The sequence below is a fragment of the Stereum hirsutum genome, assembly GCF_000264905.1.
Source record: "Stereum hirsutum FP-91666 SS1 unplaced genomic scaffold STEHIscaffold_11, whole genome shotgun sequence".
Taxonomy (NCBI): Eukaryota; Fungi; Basidiomycota; class Agaricomycetes; order Russulales; family Stereaceae; genus Stereum; species Stereum hirsutum.
The window spans coordinates 916,970-931,816 of NW_006763141.1; the positions used below are offsets into that span (position 1 = coordinate 916,970).

At 51.3% G+C, this 14,847-nt stretch overlaps 5 protein-coding genes across 5 annotated transcripts; 1 reads left to right on the forward strand and 4 right to left on the reverse strand.

The window, feature by feature from the left end:
- Nucleotides 1–824: 824 nt before the first annotated feature.
- Nucleotides 825–1,271, reverse strand: STEHIDRAFT_123227 (uncharacterized protein). The gene is made up of 2 exons (XM_007306487.1): nucleotides 1,025–1,271; nucleotides 825–964 (listed from the first exon to the last, which is right to left on the reverse strand). Exons 1-2 carry the CDS (start codon nucleotides 1,257–1,259, stop codon nucleotides 954–956), a joined length of 246 nt encoding a protein of 81 aa, XP_007306549.1. The 5' UTR covers nucleotides 1,260–1,271; the 3' UTR covers nucleotides 825–953.
- Nucleotides 1,272–1,349: 78 nt separating this feature from the next.
- On the reverse strand, nucleotides 1,350–3,259 carry STEHIDRAFT_170123 (uncharacterized protein; the record flags this gene model as incomplete). Its single annotated transcript, XM_007306488.1, has 9 exons — nucleotides 1,350–1,979; nucleotides 2,044–2,159; nucleotides 2,227–2,372; nucleotides 2,437–2,483; nucleotides 2,550–2,647; nucleotides 2,708–2,769; nucleotides 2,893–3,058; nucleotides 3,117–3,151; nucleotides 3,225–3,259. 9 exons carry the CDS (start codon nucleotides 3,257–3,259, stop codon nucleotides 1,350–1,352), a joined length of 1,335 nt encoding a protein of 444 aa, XP_007306550.1.
- Nucleotides 3,260–5,297: 2,038 nt separating this feature from the next.
- On the reverse strand, nucleotides 5,298–5,684 carry STEHIDRAFT_112809 (uncharacterized protein; the record flags this gene model as incomplete). The annotated part of the gene is made up of 1 exon (XM_007306489.1): nucleotides 5,298–5,684. One exon carries the CDS (start codon nucleotides 5,682–5,684, stop codon nucleotides 5,298–5,300), a length of 387 nt encoding a protein of 128 aa, XP_007306551.1.
- A 589-nt stretch (nucleotides 5,685–6,273) lies between these two features.
- Nucleotides 6,274–7,838, reverse strand: STEHIDRAFT_148483 (RmlC-like cupin; the record flags this gene model as incomplete). The annotated part of the gene is made up of 5 exons (XM_007306490.1): nucleotides 6,274–6,351; nucleotides 6,409–6,797; nucleotides 6,860–7,634; nucleotides 7,688–7,753; nucleotides 7,800–7,838. The coding sequence occupies 5 exons, from the start codon at nucleotides 7,836–7,838 to the stop codon at nucleotides 6,274–6,276; spliced, it is 1,347 nt and encodes a 448-aa protein (XP_007306552.1).
- A 4,245-nt stretch (nucleotides 7,839–12,083) lies between these two features.
- On the forward strand, nucleotides 12,084–14,746 carry STEHIDRAFT_140705 (uncharacterized protein). The gene is made up of 2 exons (XM_007306491.1): nucleotides 12,084–12,905; nucleotides 13,070–14,746. Exons 1-2 carry the CDS (start codon nucleotides 12,189–12,191, stop codon nucleotides 13,730–13,732), a joined length of 1,380 nt encoding a protein of 459 aa, XP_007306553.1. The 5' UTR covers nucleotides 12,084–12,188; the 3' UTR covers nucleotides 13,733–14,746.
- Nucleotides 14,747–14,847: the final 101 nt, after the last annotated feature.

Genomic DNA, 14,847 nt, shown 5'->3' on the forward strand with positions numbered 1-14,847 from the left:
GAGCCATTGAACTTCTATTATCGCTAAAAAGGGCGAACGTGTGGTGGCCCATTGGCCAAGAAGGACCTTTACGCAGGACAGCAGTATACTTTTAGCCAGCGCGTCAGTCATAGCGGGCTCGAGTGGCCTTGCAAGCCGTTGTAAATTATTCTCCCGACAGATCCCTCGAGCAATCACTGTCGAAAGAGGCAGAGAACGATCCGAGATAGGGATGTCGGCGCAAATAAATTACGTTTTCGTCAGTGCCTTCCATGCTTGTCTTCCTTTGCGAGCCAGTTCGTTTCAGGGAAATGCGGCCATAACATCCTCAGAGTCGCCAAGTCGCCCAAACCGCTTTAATTGTGGAGTTCGTATCATCAGCTACGGAATAAAGCCGTGCCACACAATGCTAGATCCTGATGTTGAGTTACGGGGAGTAAGTATGAAGATTCATCATGATAGAGATGAGAGGATCTCGTCCGAAAAGGTACTACCTAGGTCGCCTACCCTGCGAGCGACCGTAAAATAGACTCCACATACGAGACTGGGTGATCAACACAATATGTGTTCAGAGCTGAGATGAGGGATCGTTGGTGGTTTTTGCATGCGTCTTCGCTTGAACTCGAAGAATTGGGCCGTCGGAGATAACCGGGATAGCGAGAACTTGGCCGGTCGGAGTTTCAAAGCAAAGGATCACGAACTCCGCCCTGCTTACTCCGCCACCTGACATCAAGAACTTGAAGTCGCTGGTATCGTTCACATCTGTTCTTGAACCGCCATCTTCAACGTTCAACGCTCAACTGCAAGCTGATAGTATCCACCTCGACACAGGGTGCGAACATCCCTCATCATGATCATCCGAGTTTCATCGGCCTGCTCAATGCGGACGTTATTGAAGTCTTTCCACTCCAATTTTCGCTGGCGAGTCGAGCACCGTTCACGTCTTGGCTCCGTTCATTGGCACTTCCATATGGTTAGTTTGGGTGTATGTATACTATATCCGCATATCTTTACCAAGCAGTACTAATTGTTGTCTTATGCACAGGTAGCGCTTCCATTATGATACTGATATCTAGACGCTGCCTTCCTGGTAGTCCTACCTGCTCCAAGGTCATCTTTGCAGCGCGGTCTACATCGGGAACAGCTTTCTGCACGGATCTTAACTTCCCGTGTCGGCGAAAGCCGAAAGGAAAGGAGCTGTACAGGCCTTCACGCGATGGCGCCAAGAACAGTGATTGCAGTACAGTAGATACAAAGTCGTCGATAAAATACAAGACCATATGCCCGTATGCGCCGATTGTTCACTAGATACAAATATTGACAATATGTCTCATCGAGCTCAAGCAAAATCCTCTATTGTACAGAAACGCTCACTGGCAAGCGGCGTCTGATGATGCCCACTTGGAGCATCCGACGACAGGAAGAGTGTCGGTAGAAGTCGCACTGGGGCCAGCAATAGGGAGCCTCAAGTCAATTTTCTCCTCCACCGAAATGGGCGTACCCATCTCTATATCATCTCCAGCCATCCGCTTCTTTCCATACCCGGACCGTGGTCCTTGTTCCCGCCTTTCTTCATCAATGGTCTGCGAACCATCTCCAATCCCATGTTCAACAACACCATCACCCCAACTCTCTCCCTTGCTACTCATACCAATACCAGCGGCCATATCATTCTGCCTCAGACCGAGCCTCTTCTCGATATCATGATCGCGATGCCCATCCAAATCCGAATCTGTCGACCTCGCGCTTCGAGCGACCATCACCGGATCCTCCCCAAACTCGCTCACAACAGCGTTACCTGCAACTTGAAACGCCGACAATTGTTGCGCTGGATGATCGTCGTCTGAATGGCCTATCGAAACGTGGTTGCCTGAGCGTGAGTAGATTGTGGATCGACTATTCCAGATGCGAATGTGAAGTAGGAAGCGAGCGGTCATCAGGCCGGAGAGAGGGAGGGTTAAGCCATTGAGGAGCCTCTGAAAGAAGCCGTTCGGAGCGCGCTGCGTAGTGGAGAGCAGACAATTGAGTGGTTAATCTCAGTTGCCAAAAACAAATGAAGCTCACGAAATTGAGAATGGCGGCGGTGGTGGTGAAAACGAAGACAATACTGAGCGTCGAACTATCAGCGGGCTGCTCAGTGATAAGAACTGGATGGCGAGCATACCCAAAGTAAAGGGTACCTGGAATCAAAGGGACGTATATTTTAGACTTTCATCTTTGTGGGAACAAATGTATAGATAGTCTTACCTTGCTCCGCGATTAGGTAGGTGACTGTACCCTTCTGTGACCTGTGAGGTCCGCCTGCCCTTAGGGATTGACAGCATCTGAAGAGGGTGAGGCCGGTTGAAAGAAATTCGAATACACAGACTAAGATCGAGAGGAGGGTGTTGGCGCTATGAACCCCGGCCCACGCCACATCAGCACAAATTGCAATATGCATGTTAGCGAGCAACGTACATCTGGATGCTGGAAGAGCCGGTACATTTCAGACCGGGAACATGCAACTGTTTTGACAAAAAACTGTTAGCACTCGGGCGACGATGGTATACGATGAAGCCGATGGGGCGTACACAATCCAATACGACGCAAGTAACGGCGATGGCACCAAGGCCCATGAGTATAAATTTATTTTTTGACCAGACAGCATATGTGCGCATGGTGAACACGGCTGGAAACAATGATTATTTCAATAGGGTGGTTTCATGGAATGGTATGATTGGATACTCACTGAGAACTGCTGCGCGGCCAAGAACACTGATAGCGCCGACGAACTTATACCAAGTATTGCAACTGTGCCGTTAATTGTGAGAACACCGGTCCACGCGGTGAGGAAGAACGCAACTATGATGAGCAGCATGTCAGTGCTTATTGGTGAAACCAGATATACGCGATGGACAGAGACACATACCTTACTTATCACCAAGCTTCCCTGCGACAGCCAGAAGATACAGAACATTGGCCAGCAATGCGTATCGGCACAGACCATAGAGAAGAGTGGACACTTTTGACATGGAGTCTTTGGACCACATGACCTTGACCTCGTCACGAAAGGTGAGCATGTAGTCCCAGTACAGGAGCGCTGAAAGTGCGTGTTAAGAAGCAGAAATAAGAAGCAGGATCATATTGAAGCAACGCACCGATGCTTGCATATTGGATACGGAATTGTAGGAAGCTGTGAGGCAACAGATATAGCAATTGGACAGCTTCCAGACAGAGGCCCACGAATATCGAGGTGGTATACGCACTGCGTTGTCGCGGCTTTTATCGCCTTGCTGGACATCGTGATGTACCTAACCTTGGGACAGAGAGCGGAAAAGAGAGCAAAAAGGAGGGAGGAAGTGAACAGTGACTGGCCTTGCGCCAGAGTCTATATATTGTTATAGTTCCATCCAGATCCCTCGATGGAGGCGCGAATCCACCGTTGGCCAGAGATGCAAAGGCCGGTACTTTGTAAGAGTGCTAAGAAAATGAACCGCCGAGAGCTCGGAAAAGATTCTTGGACTTCCAAAAAGGACGAACGTGTGGTAGCTCATTGGCCAAGAAGAACATCTTTGCGAAGCTTCGCATGACAGCAGTACGCTTTTATCCAGCGCGTCAGTCATACCGGGCTCGAGTGGCCTTGTAACTTGTCGTGGATTTTTATTTAGACAGGGTTCTCGAGTAAGAATAGTCGGAAGAGGCAAATGACAATTCGAGGCAGAGATGTGGGCGCAAAGAAGTGAGTTTCCGTCAATGCCTTCCATGGTTGTCTTCCTTTTCGAGCAAGTTCGTTTCATGGAAATGTGGCCATAAGATCCTCAGAGGAGTCGCCAAGTCGCCCAAAGACGCTCTACTTAGTTGTGGAAATCGTATCACCAGCTATGGAATCAAGCCTTGTCACGCAAAGCTAGATCCTGATGGTGAGGAATACGGAGAGTAGAGGTGATTTATCATGATGAAAGGATAGCATATTTGGTTTGAAAATGTACTACCTAGATCGCCTACCGCTGTAAACTACCGTGAATAAGACTCCACATGCGAGACTGGGTGATATAAACCCAATATATGTACAGACCTGAGATGAAGGATCGTTGGTGGCTTTTGTGGCATGCGGCTTCACTGGCACTTCAACTTGGAGAGTTTGGTCGTCGGAGACAAACGGGAGAACGGGAACCTCGCCGGTCGGAGTTTCAAAGTAGAAGGTCACAAACTCCGCCACCTAGTATCATTCGCATCTGTTCTTGAACCTCCATCTTCAACTTTCGACTGTGAGCTGATAGTATCCATCTTCGACTTAGGCGAAAACACAAGTCGCCATGATCATTCGAGTCTCATCGGCCTCGTCAACACGGACGTTGGATGCTTTTCAACTTTCGCCCGGTGGCGAGTCGAGCACCGTTCATGTCTTGGCTCCATTCGTTCAACATTGACACTTCCCTATGGATAGTTTGGGCGTATGTACACCACATCCGCAAACAATACCCTTACCAAGCAGTACTAAGTATGCTGTCTTATGCACAGGTAGCGCTTCTATTATGATACTGATATCTAGGCGCTGCCTTCCTGGTCAATTCCTGGTCGTCCTACTTCCAGAGTCCGAATCTTTGACGCGCAGTCTACATCGAGAACAGCTTTCTGAACGGATCTTGAATCTCAGAGCCACCGGAACCTGTGAATAGCTCTCTCGTCTGCCACTCATTCAGCCCTCCCAGCTTCGACGATTACTCCGACCATCTGCCCTCTAAATACTAAATCAAAAACGCCGTTGCCCTATCTTGTATGTATTTAGGAGGGACAATTCCCCGGGTGCTTGTAAAACACGTCTCTTTACGTTCTTATAACTGATGATTGAACCGGAGGGTGCGTTCTTCCGACTTCGACGAATCCTGGTCACATTTAGCTCTGACTAGCCAGCAGCTGATCTTATAGCAAGTGTTTGGCCCACCATAACTTCACTCCAAATCAACCACAATCACTGCGTGACCAGAAATTTTCCATCTGTAAACTCTATTAGCTGAGCTCTCCTTTTTATCCTTTCTTCTACGCTGGGGGCTACGACAAAAACCGGCCTTCTTATTCGCCTTCATAATGAGGAATTACAGTCACAACTCGTACCCGATGAAGAAAACTATTGTATACAATTGGACATCCGCCCAGCAGTGTGTCCGAAATACATCTAGATTGACCGTTGAGAACTAAACTGACACTTCATCATCCTCAACCAGCTGGACACTCTTCTCCACCCCATACATCTCTCTTCTCTATATCCTCTTTATCCCACATCTCACAGCCGATCGGCTTCTGAGAGCTCGTTCCCAATTGTGATGGTTCAGAGACGCCTACTTTCGCCCACTGTAGTGCTCCTTTCCCCTCGCCATCGGAGGTGCTTGAATGCTCGTCTCACTCGTGCTCAGCGAATAGTGATCATGTGAAGACGACGGCTCTCTCGCATATGTCGGTCGTTGTCCGTTTGCGCCGTTCTGAGCAGCCTTCATGGTCTCTTGATAGACCGTATAATGTGGGTTGTAGCGACTAGGCGTACCATATTCACCGTATCTCACTAAGTCGTCAGCACGTTTGTTCTGGGGCATGGCTTCCCACGCTTGAGAAGGCGGCACGCGGCGAGCTCGACGACGGCGCAGGAGGACAAAGACGAGAGCGACGACGACGAGGATGATGAGGAGTGCGACGCCGATGCCTACACCGATGATAGTCCCGCTTGTCATGATGAGTGCTGTTCGTGGATATAGAGTCGTTTGGTTTGGTTTGGTTTGGTTGAGTGTTTGATCGGTGTTTCAGGTGAGTGGCCAAGTCTAAGAAAAACCAGAGAGACGAGATGTGCAATGAGTGTTGTGGAACGACGGAGGCTCTGCCTCGTGGTTCGTAGTTCGCGAGTTCGAGGATGAGGCTTGACTGAAGAGAGAAAGACGAGTGGGCCTTCGAGGCCCTTATATATATAATATTTGCTGTTTTCAGGAACAATAGTGCCAACTCTTCTATACGACGCGCGCATAGTAATCGATCGGCGGAGATGTTTCAGTGCCACTGTGTCGTTGTTGAGACAATGCTGATTACAGCCGTCCCGGACAGCGAAACAAAGAGCGAACTTAGCTAGACTGATTTGTCATTCTGTTATAACATTTTGCCAACAACGTAGCCGTTGTACTCCTTGCAGATCGATTGATCAAAGCGTTATAGAACCAAAAATTGTACAGAATTTACCGACGCCTCGACATTCTTCAGCGTGTCATGGCGCGCCACACCAGCGGCGTATTTAGCGCCTGCGCCACTCAGCCTTTATTCGAGCTCGCGCAGTTAACGTTGAGCCGACAGGGCCTTCCACCTCTTCTTGTAGAGATCCTGACTATTGTATCGTACAATTACACTCCAGAACTATATATTTTATGCAAAGCACGTCGCCCACCACACGGCCGCCTTGCCGTCCTTGACCTTACTCGTCACCTCGATATCCTTCCCAGGTGCCACAAACACCACCGTCCCTCTCTCCAGCTCCATCGCTTCCTCGCCTTCAACCCTCAAAACGACTGCTCCATCCGTGACAATACCGCATGTCGGACCATCCACCTTACCAAGAACTTCTGTCTCCTTACCGCTCTCGAGGTTGGTGCCGAGGACGATGAATTCAGGAAGAGGAGGGGCATAGGCATGTGTTAGACCGCGTGTGCTGTGTTTGTAGGGTTTATGGGGGAGTGACCAGTGTGTCCAAGGATGAGCGGAGTATGTGAGCATAGAAGAGAAGGTGTGGACGTCGCGAGCTTCGGGCGGGGCGAAGCTGGCGTTGACGACGTTGTCGGAGGTAGCCATGCACTCGATGATATCTGAAAGCATGGGAGAATTCAATGCCAATGGCGAAAAGGCAATGCACAAAAGAGAGACTTACCACCCTCGAGGTACGCATGCACCTCATCCGCTGGAATCCAGATCGCTTCTCCTTGCTTCAGCTGCACAAAGTTCATGAAGAACGTAGTAGCCAGCACTCCGACATCTCCCTTGTACTGTTCATCCACTTTCTCCAACAACCTCGCATACGGCCTCGCATCCCTAAACTCGTTTACCTTCCCGGTACTCTTCAGCCTCTTCACCAGGGTCTTCACCTGCTCACTGACCGCTTCCGTCTCGTTCTTCCCTCGCTCGAGAAGGCTACTCCAGACGTCCTTCAGGGTTTCCTTCGTCGGATTAGAGACGAATGCCGCGACAGCATCGTTGTTTCCAATAGCAATGATAAGTTCCGGCACCTTTGTGACGAACTCCACAATCTCCTCGAACGGCCTGAACCCAACGAACCCCGTGAACCCAACTTTATCCTCCTTACCGCCGAAAGGGATCCACTCCGCCGCTCCCGGTTCTCCAATAACCACAGCGATCTCCGGTTTATGATTTTCGTCAACGTAGCTCTCTGAATCTTTCTTGTGCAGCTGCTCTCCGAGTTTACGGTCGGGGTGGGCTTGCAGCGGGAGGGCTTTGGCGATAGAGAGAACTTTGAAGAGATACGGGAGCTGGTGAACGCCTGGCCATTTTTTGAGTAAGGCTGATCCAAGAAGTTGGTCCGGGTGAGAGGAGAGAATGGACTGGAGTGAGACGGAGACATCTGGTACGGGAGAGAAGGTGGAGGCGAAGAGGTCGGAAGGTGCGTTGGGATGAGTACCGACCCATAGCTGCGTGGTTCCGGCGTCAGTAACTACTTTTGATCCCAAATACGACAACTTACCTCCGCATACGAGCCGTCTTCGCTGAGAGTAAAAGCAGGACCCTTCGCATTTGGGAGCAAGTTGAGCTACGAGAGACGAGGAGCCTGCTTTGCCCCAGTCGTATTCCTGAACCTTGCAAGAAAGACGATAGACGCTCTTTGGCTGAGCCATAATTTGGCTAGGAAATGTAGAGTATAGAGCGAGACAGAGAGTAAGGGTCAAGAGTGAGGTATATACGAATCCATGATGCGTCCATTAGCGTTATAAGGTGCTCGGAGTCGATGCGTTGTGCGGCGCCGAATGATGAAGTGCGAAAGACATGACGGAGGGCTATGACGTGAACCTTAACCTTAGCAATGGGACAATTCGGTGCCACCCAGTTATTATGAACTTGAACATGAGCCCCTGTGGCGAGATCTTCGCTTGAGCAAGTATGACACTCAGAATAGTACTATCACGTCCCCGTACGTGTCCTATATCCCAGAAAATTGCGCATATCGCCCAGTAAAAATATATATATCACAACAGAAGCCAACGAAACAAGGAAGAAATATTGAGAACACGTTTGAACGACACAGAGCGGGGTAATCCGGTTGACGAGCCGAAAGAACGCGACGCTGACACATTGTCGCGTGCTGTCACTGCACGTGATTAGCGTTACTTGCAACGTCCCTTTCGTATTTTCTTTTCCTCTTCCCTCACTCGAACCATCACCCGCCACCTTTTCTCTGAGCTCTCCCGTCTCTCTTCTTAAGACGATGCTGGACACCATTTTCTCCTAATAATACGCAAGTATTATGACGCAGCTCTCTTCTCTGCCAAACTTTTCTTCTGTATCAACATCGGGTGAACATCACCCTCCAGTCTCCACTCCGCCAGGATCTCCCTATTGCACGCGTCCGCGACCCGAATACAACGGCAACGGATACAACGCCATCGTTATCGTTGGCGTAGAGCGGATACAATATTAATATTGTCGATCAGGAACCTCTTACTACAATAATTTTATCCTCTTCAGATCCTGTACCGCGGAACGGTCCCAATCGGTCTTCTCCCTAGATGAGACATGGGGCGGATGCATCTCGCGATTTACTGCCGTTAAATTCGGATTTACCACACTTTCCACTGTGTACTGGAGAGAATAATTTGGTGTGTGGCGGACCATTCGACGAGCTAAAGCTGTTGATCAGCGATGCAAGTCGTTGTGACTTTGATGCGTCCCCCGATCTGCTGGAGGTGTTGACGAGTTAGATGGCGCACTTGATAGCATTTTTTGGGCTCTGACGCCATCACTCGACAACTTCAGGACACATCAAGCTGAGGCTAACCGTCGTACGAAGTTTGAACGAGCGAGAGCTTCCGAGCCCCAGGTGCGCCGGTCACGAAGTGGTCTGGGGTGTCGAGGTGTATTCACTTACTGCTATCCGTTTCGATAAATCACCTCGCACATACCTGCGTCGTGGACGGTGTTATGTGATCCGTTCGAGACGGTGTCTTCCTCGACAACCACTCACTGACCGTTCCTCCCCCTCATCATCCTCTCTTCCCTTTTATAGACGACATCGGGCGACGACTGTTCCCGACGACTGATGCATGATGGACGATACTTCTCCAACCGAGCCTTCCATATCTGATCCATCCGTTGATCACATCGCACATGTCAATCACCGCAATGGGTCTACGCTATGTATCCCTCTTCGACCCACAAAAAGCCTATGCGCATATATATGGGGTAACCGTTCCTGAGGTCGGTCTCGGAGTGGGTGTTGGTTTGGAATGTAAGGTGAGCTGACTCGTTCTTACTTATAACCCCCTTCGAGAGTTGAATCCCGTCGATGCAGATGCGTGAGTTTCTTATGTTGATCACCACTCGACACTACTGACACGCTCCCCTATTCTTTGCGCAGTCCTCCCTCACCGGTACAAGTCACCGATACAATACATGTCTCGTTGCCCGCTGTCCTCGACTGTGGGACGCTCGACCGCCCGTCGCCTCTTTCCGTCCTCTCGTGACAACCGCAACACACCGATTCACCGCAAGCACAGCAGAGTGAGAAAAGACGCTCGAAGTTGACTGACTTATCGTTAGTCCGCGTCCGTGTCCTGCGGCCTTGTTGCCGCGTGTCACTCTTCCCCACTTGCTGCTGTTCCGTGCTGCTGATCTTGCCCTTGCCCTTGGATCCCTTGGGTTTCGAAGTTGCGTCCTCAGGCCGAGGTTTTCGTGACTTTCAACTGCTGGCGTGGAACTGTGATGGGTTATGATTTTCCTGTCGTGATCACGGATGATCGCAGTGTCTTAGTGGACAGAGCTCGGTTCGATACCGCGATCAGCACAGTATCAGTGATACACTCAAACGTACATACTGCGCCTGAACAAGTTCTGACTTCATCAACATCTTCGTCCCTGGTCGTCCGCTCAGTCCTCTCGCTTAACTCCCTTTTCGCTCGTCTCGGATATTGTGCTGCTGTTTGCTGCTGTTCCTGTCGCTTCAAGTTAAGGAGGGCCGCAGTATGATTCACGATTCACGGTAGCGAGGATCTGTACAGGATTGAGGTCCGCATTCGTGGTGGCTGTGAACTCACTGCTAACTGAACGCTGCTTCTGAATCGGCATCAGCGTATCATCGTCATCGTCATTCTCACCGTCACTGTGGGATCTCCACTCAACTCAGGGGTAGCAGTACATATCTCGGACTGGGAATCCTGTCTTTGACGATGCTTGGCTGGCTGTCATCGTCAGAAATTAAGTTTTTCGGGAGGCTCGGGGCCCGAGGGATGTGTGGCGTCTGGTGTGTGCTGTGTGGCGCCCGGTGTCTTGTCGTCCATACCGGACGTGTTTCTGGGCGTGTCGAAACGTCTACGTCGTGTCTTGGATTCCTTGGTCTTTTCCTTCTGGGCTTTTGTACGTATAAACGCGCACACAAGCCTTCGCCATCGCATCCAGCTGTCACTTTCATAATAACGGAGACTCGAAGAACCCGGCCTCGGATGCGGCACGGTCGCTCGGAGCTGCTGACACTCGGACAGCTGGCGTTCGTATGTATGCGTTGCGTTGCGTTGCGTTGCGCTGTGCTTTCGTGGCGGCTTGCTTTCTGCGCTCGTCGCTGGCAGATGGTGGCTTTGCTTGACGACCGGGACTGTAATAATGTCGGTCTCTTCCTCATGCTCGGTCGACATACATATGAAGTTGAGGTAAGTACTCGATTAGGCGGGTAAGTAGATCCATCGATCGACGGGATGTGGGTTACGAACTTATGTATGTCGTGGCTGTGTGGCGCTAATTGCAGGAATATATTTATTCGCTGTCATTTTTGGCACGTACGATTACGGCGTCTCTTCCAGCGGGGCCGAGGGATATATTACGATGTGCGGATTCATGTACGGTCAGTCGCTTTGCCTGGACGAATGCTGTCTGTTATGTTCCTCTCGAATGAGTATACGTTCAAGTTCAAGCTCGCGATGGAGGATTTCTCAGAAGTAGGGGCCTGCTGGAGGGTGTGTACAGCATTGGGGTCAGGTACATACGCTGACAGCCTCCGACTCGAGGACTCGTTGACGAGGCTGTTACCGTAGTGTTACTAGGAGAGACGGGGGTAGGTAGTTGTGCGTAGCGCCACACTGCTGTGGTCGATGTTGCATGGTCTGGAGAAGCATGAGCGTACCTTGCTCGAGCCTCACCGTACGACTATGCACCACTCAGTGTACGAGCTTGACTGCGGGTCCAGGTTCATCAGCATACGCAGCGCGAAGAAGACATCGATGAAGAGTCGGAAGATGCGAGAAACATGGGACGACGCACAGATTCCGGCCGGACGTGGGACGATGACTTATAATATATCGCGCTTGTTTCACCGCTGTCCAATGACTCGGTGGTCCATTGCACGGCCGGAATAAATCGCAAAGTGGATAGAGGATCATGCATGGCGAGGTGGTGAGCGCTATGCCTGCCATCACTCGCTTCGTCCAAGCGAGAACAAACAACGTTGTAAATTTCGGCGCCACAAGACCGTCGCGACGTTCCGTCCCGAAAGGAGTGTTCAGGAGCCGACGCTGACTGTTTCGCTGTGACGGCGATGATGGACCGGATGTCTTGCTCGAATGACGATGTTGTATGTTTGTTTTTATTATGTGGTGGATGGATCGCTGTTCGAACTGTGCTTTGCGCGGTGGAGACGGCGTGTGATTTGGCGGAAGAGCGGGCGAGGAACGGCTTGTCATTTTGAGGCGGATGCTCCGCGATCGATCACCTTTTCTTTTCGCGGTCTGGGCCTCGCCCGCGCTGCCAAGTGGGTGTCCGAATGGGGCAATCGCTCTGCCCTTGCAATTGAGCACGTCGCAGCCGCCCGTCCGCGCTGCCTCCTCCGCTCCTTATAAAGCTTACAGCTCCGTCCCTTCCCCAGCGTCTTTCCCTCCCCACCTGCCTCTCCTTTGCCCTCTTGCTGCTCCTGCTTGCTCGTTCGGCTCGTTCCATATCCTTCATCCTTCTTTGTTTTCTTTTCGATCACTTGCCAGACACACAACATGCTTGACGTCTCTTCTCTCGCTTTCTCACCATATCGTCATCAGCATCATACATACACCACAGGTCGAGACACCCCAGAGGACCCCTCTTATCCCCTCCAATCACACACCCTCTACAACGCCGTCCCCAGAGCAATCGCTCCCCGACACCAGCTCCCTCAGCCACAGCCCGCCCCCCTGACCGGAGCCCGCGCTTACACTCCTCACTCACCCTCACGCTCAGTATCACCCATGGACGTCCAATATGCATCGTACCCATCCTCGCACAACCCCACGTTTTCTTTTACTTCGCAGCACTATAAGTCCGCCCACCTCACGCCCTCGCCTTCGCCCATGGACCACAAATCGTTCGCATTAGCTCAGATCCAGCCATCGCCCTATAGCCCCTCTGCATTCACGTTCGACCCATTCGCACCAGACGAAGATATCGAGGACACCTCGTCTTCGTCAGAGGAATACGGCACCATGCCTCCAGCGACCCCACCCTCTGCGCCGCAGCACACCCTCGTTGGCCTTCCTCCCACTGCGATTGGTTATTCGAACGGATTCAGTGATGTGAGCAAGTCGAGTTTCGTTGAGGCAAAGGGCACAGTGCAGGATCCTTCGGTGGAGGCATATGGGCAGTATGTGGCGAGGCAGCAGAGGATTGATTTTTTGAGGCAGAGAGAATGGATGAGGAGAGTTACTGCCTGGGTCGACACAGTAAATATTGGCTCGGTACGTCTCGTCCTCGATTCTCTCCATGTCTGTTATCGTTGTCTTTCTTTCCTTCCTGTGTGTGCCTTGGTGTTTCCTCAAACCCCAATTCATCCAACCCTTCTTTACACGCCTGCACAGCTCCGTACCTGAACGATCCCTCATGCTTACATCTCCTTTTCTAGCCACAGCACCAGGAACTCCCTCACGCTCGTCAGCGCGCTTACAACCCCTCGCGTTCGGCTGGAACCCCTGTTCCTCAGCGCAATACCCCTCCACGTCACCGTCGGCAACCCCAACAACCCGCACCCGCCGCCACACCCCGAGCACACGTTCCGTCGCCACAACATTTCGTCCCTCAACCACTTCCAGCTTACGACAACAATACCCAGATATATTACACCACCCCTAATCACGCTGCTGCGCCCTCGCCGTCACCGTCTTCAGCGGTCGTAGAGATGACTGACGACGAGCCCTACCTCATCTACAGCACCTCCGGTCCATCTGAGCCCTCGAGACAAGTTGAGAGAAGGTCGTCCGCTGAGTCTTTACTGTCTTCTGCTTCGTCGCGCTCCTCGTCGGCCGGTCGGAGTCGAAGCTTAAGCCCGAATGCGACGGTTTATACCCCCCGTCACCAACAACGTGCCTCTATACCCTCCTCGGTACCGTTCCCGTCGTCTGCGCCGCAATCATCCTCGTTCTCGTCGCTCAGGACATCTCTCTCTGCGGCTTTGGGCCCTGTCGCTGCTCCTCCTGGCGTTCCTTGCCCTGTGACGGCGACTGCGGGACGGAGGGCTCACTCGAGGGTGCCGAGTCTGGACTCGATAAAGGAAGAGGAGGAGGTCTGAAAGTCGGTCGGAATCCCGAGTTGCATGGCGTTGCACTGATATCCCTCAAAAGGTCGAAAGATCGGGGAAGGAAAGGACTCTCTACGCACGATCCGGAGGTCGGAGCTGGATGGACTCTCGAAACTTGTAGCATATAAACCTCGGTATTATCCTCCGCCCGTCGTATCACCCCCCTTATTTCCACATCCTCGCATCTTTCTCCGTTCCCGTTCTGCCCTTCCCGATGCAATTATAGTGTTGGGCTATGGAGTCTTGGGACTCCCATTTACTTTCTTTTTCTCCTTTCTGCTTATGTTTTCGCTATGACCGTCCGCTCGCGGATCGGGCCATCACACTTTCCTTGCTACTATCCCATCAAAGGCAGCACATCGCGCCACGACCCCGACCGCATCACATCTCTATCTATCTCTTTATCTATCTGCAGTCATCTGCGCGGTTCTCGTTCTTTCTCCTTCCTCGTTGCTCGTTCCTCGTTGCTTCCTTTTTTTTCTCGTTCACGTGACGTTTGCATACTCTTCACGTTCCTTTCTGTGCTCGTCGCGTCTTTTGCGTTGTTTGTTTGACCCTTGTATATTCGCCTTTTTACTGAGTTTTTAGCATCTTTTGTTCTCCGCCATTCGCACCCGCTTGGCTCGGTGTTTCCTTCCTGCTCGTCCGTGGCATCATTGCTCTTATTCCACATATTCCGCCGCACGAGCACCCGTACCCATATCTTTATACACCAACCCTTATTTTACGCCGTCCGTCCGTCCATCCATACATGCATACGCGCTTTCGCCCGCACCCACCTCGCGGGGTAAGTTATAACTCTTCTCCACCTTTTTTTGCTCGCCGTTCGTCTTCGGTTTCGTGGTGGTGATGGTCCAGGTGGTGGAATGGTCGGAGAAGGAACTTGGATGCAGGCTTTATTCTTTTTTGTTTTTTTGTTCGCTTTCGTTGTGAGATTCGTAGACGGCTGGCTGTTTGGGTTTCTTTTCTTTTTCTCTTTTATTATACTGTGTAATATAGTTTATGGTTCTGCTTTTTCGGAATGCAGGGGCTTCGAGCTCGAGCGGGAACGTTGACGTTGGGTATGAAAAACAATAGGCTCATTTCCGGTTCCGGACAACGTGGCC

What these genes read in the sequence shown, in the direction of transcription:
- STEHIDRAFT_140705 (XM_007306491.1), top strand. Translation starts at nt 12,189, where the DNA reads ATGCTTGACGTCTCTTCTCTCGCTTTCTCACCATATCGTCATCAGCAT. An exon ending in ACACAGTAAATATTGGCTCG is followed by an intron (nt 12,906 to 13,069) that starts GTACGTCTCGTC and finishes CTCCTTTTCTAG; the next exon opens with CCACAGCACCAGGAACTCCC.
- STEHIDRAFT_123227 (XM_007306487.1), bottom strand. Translation starts at nt 1,259, where the DNA reads ATGGTCTTGTATTTTATCGACGACTTTGTATCTACTGTACTGCAATCA.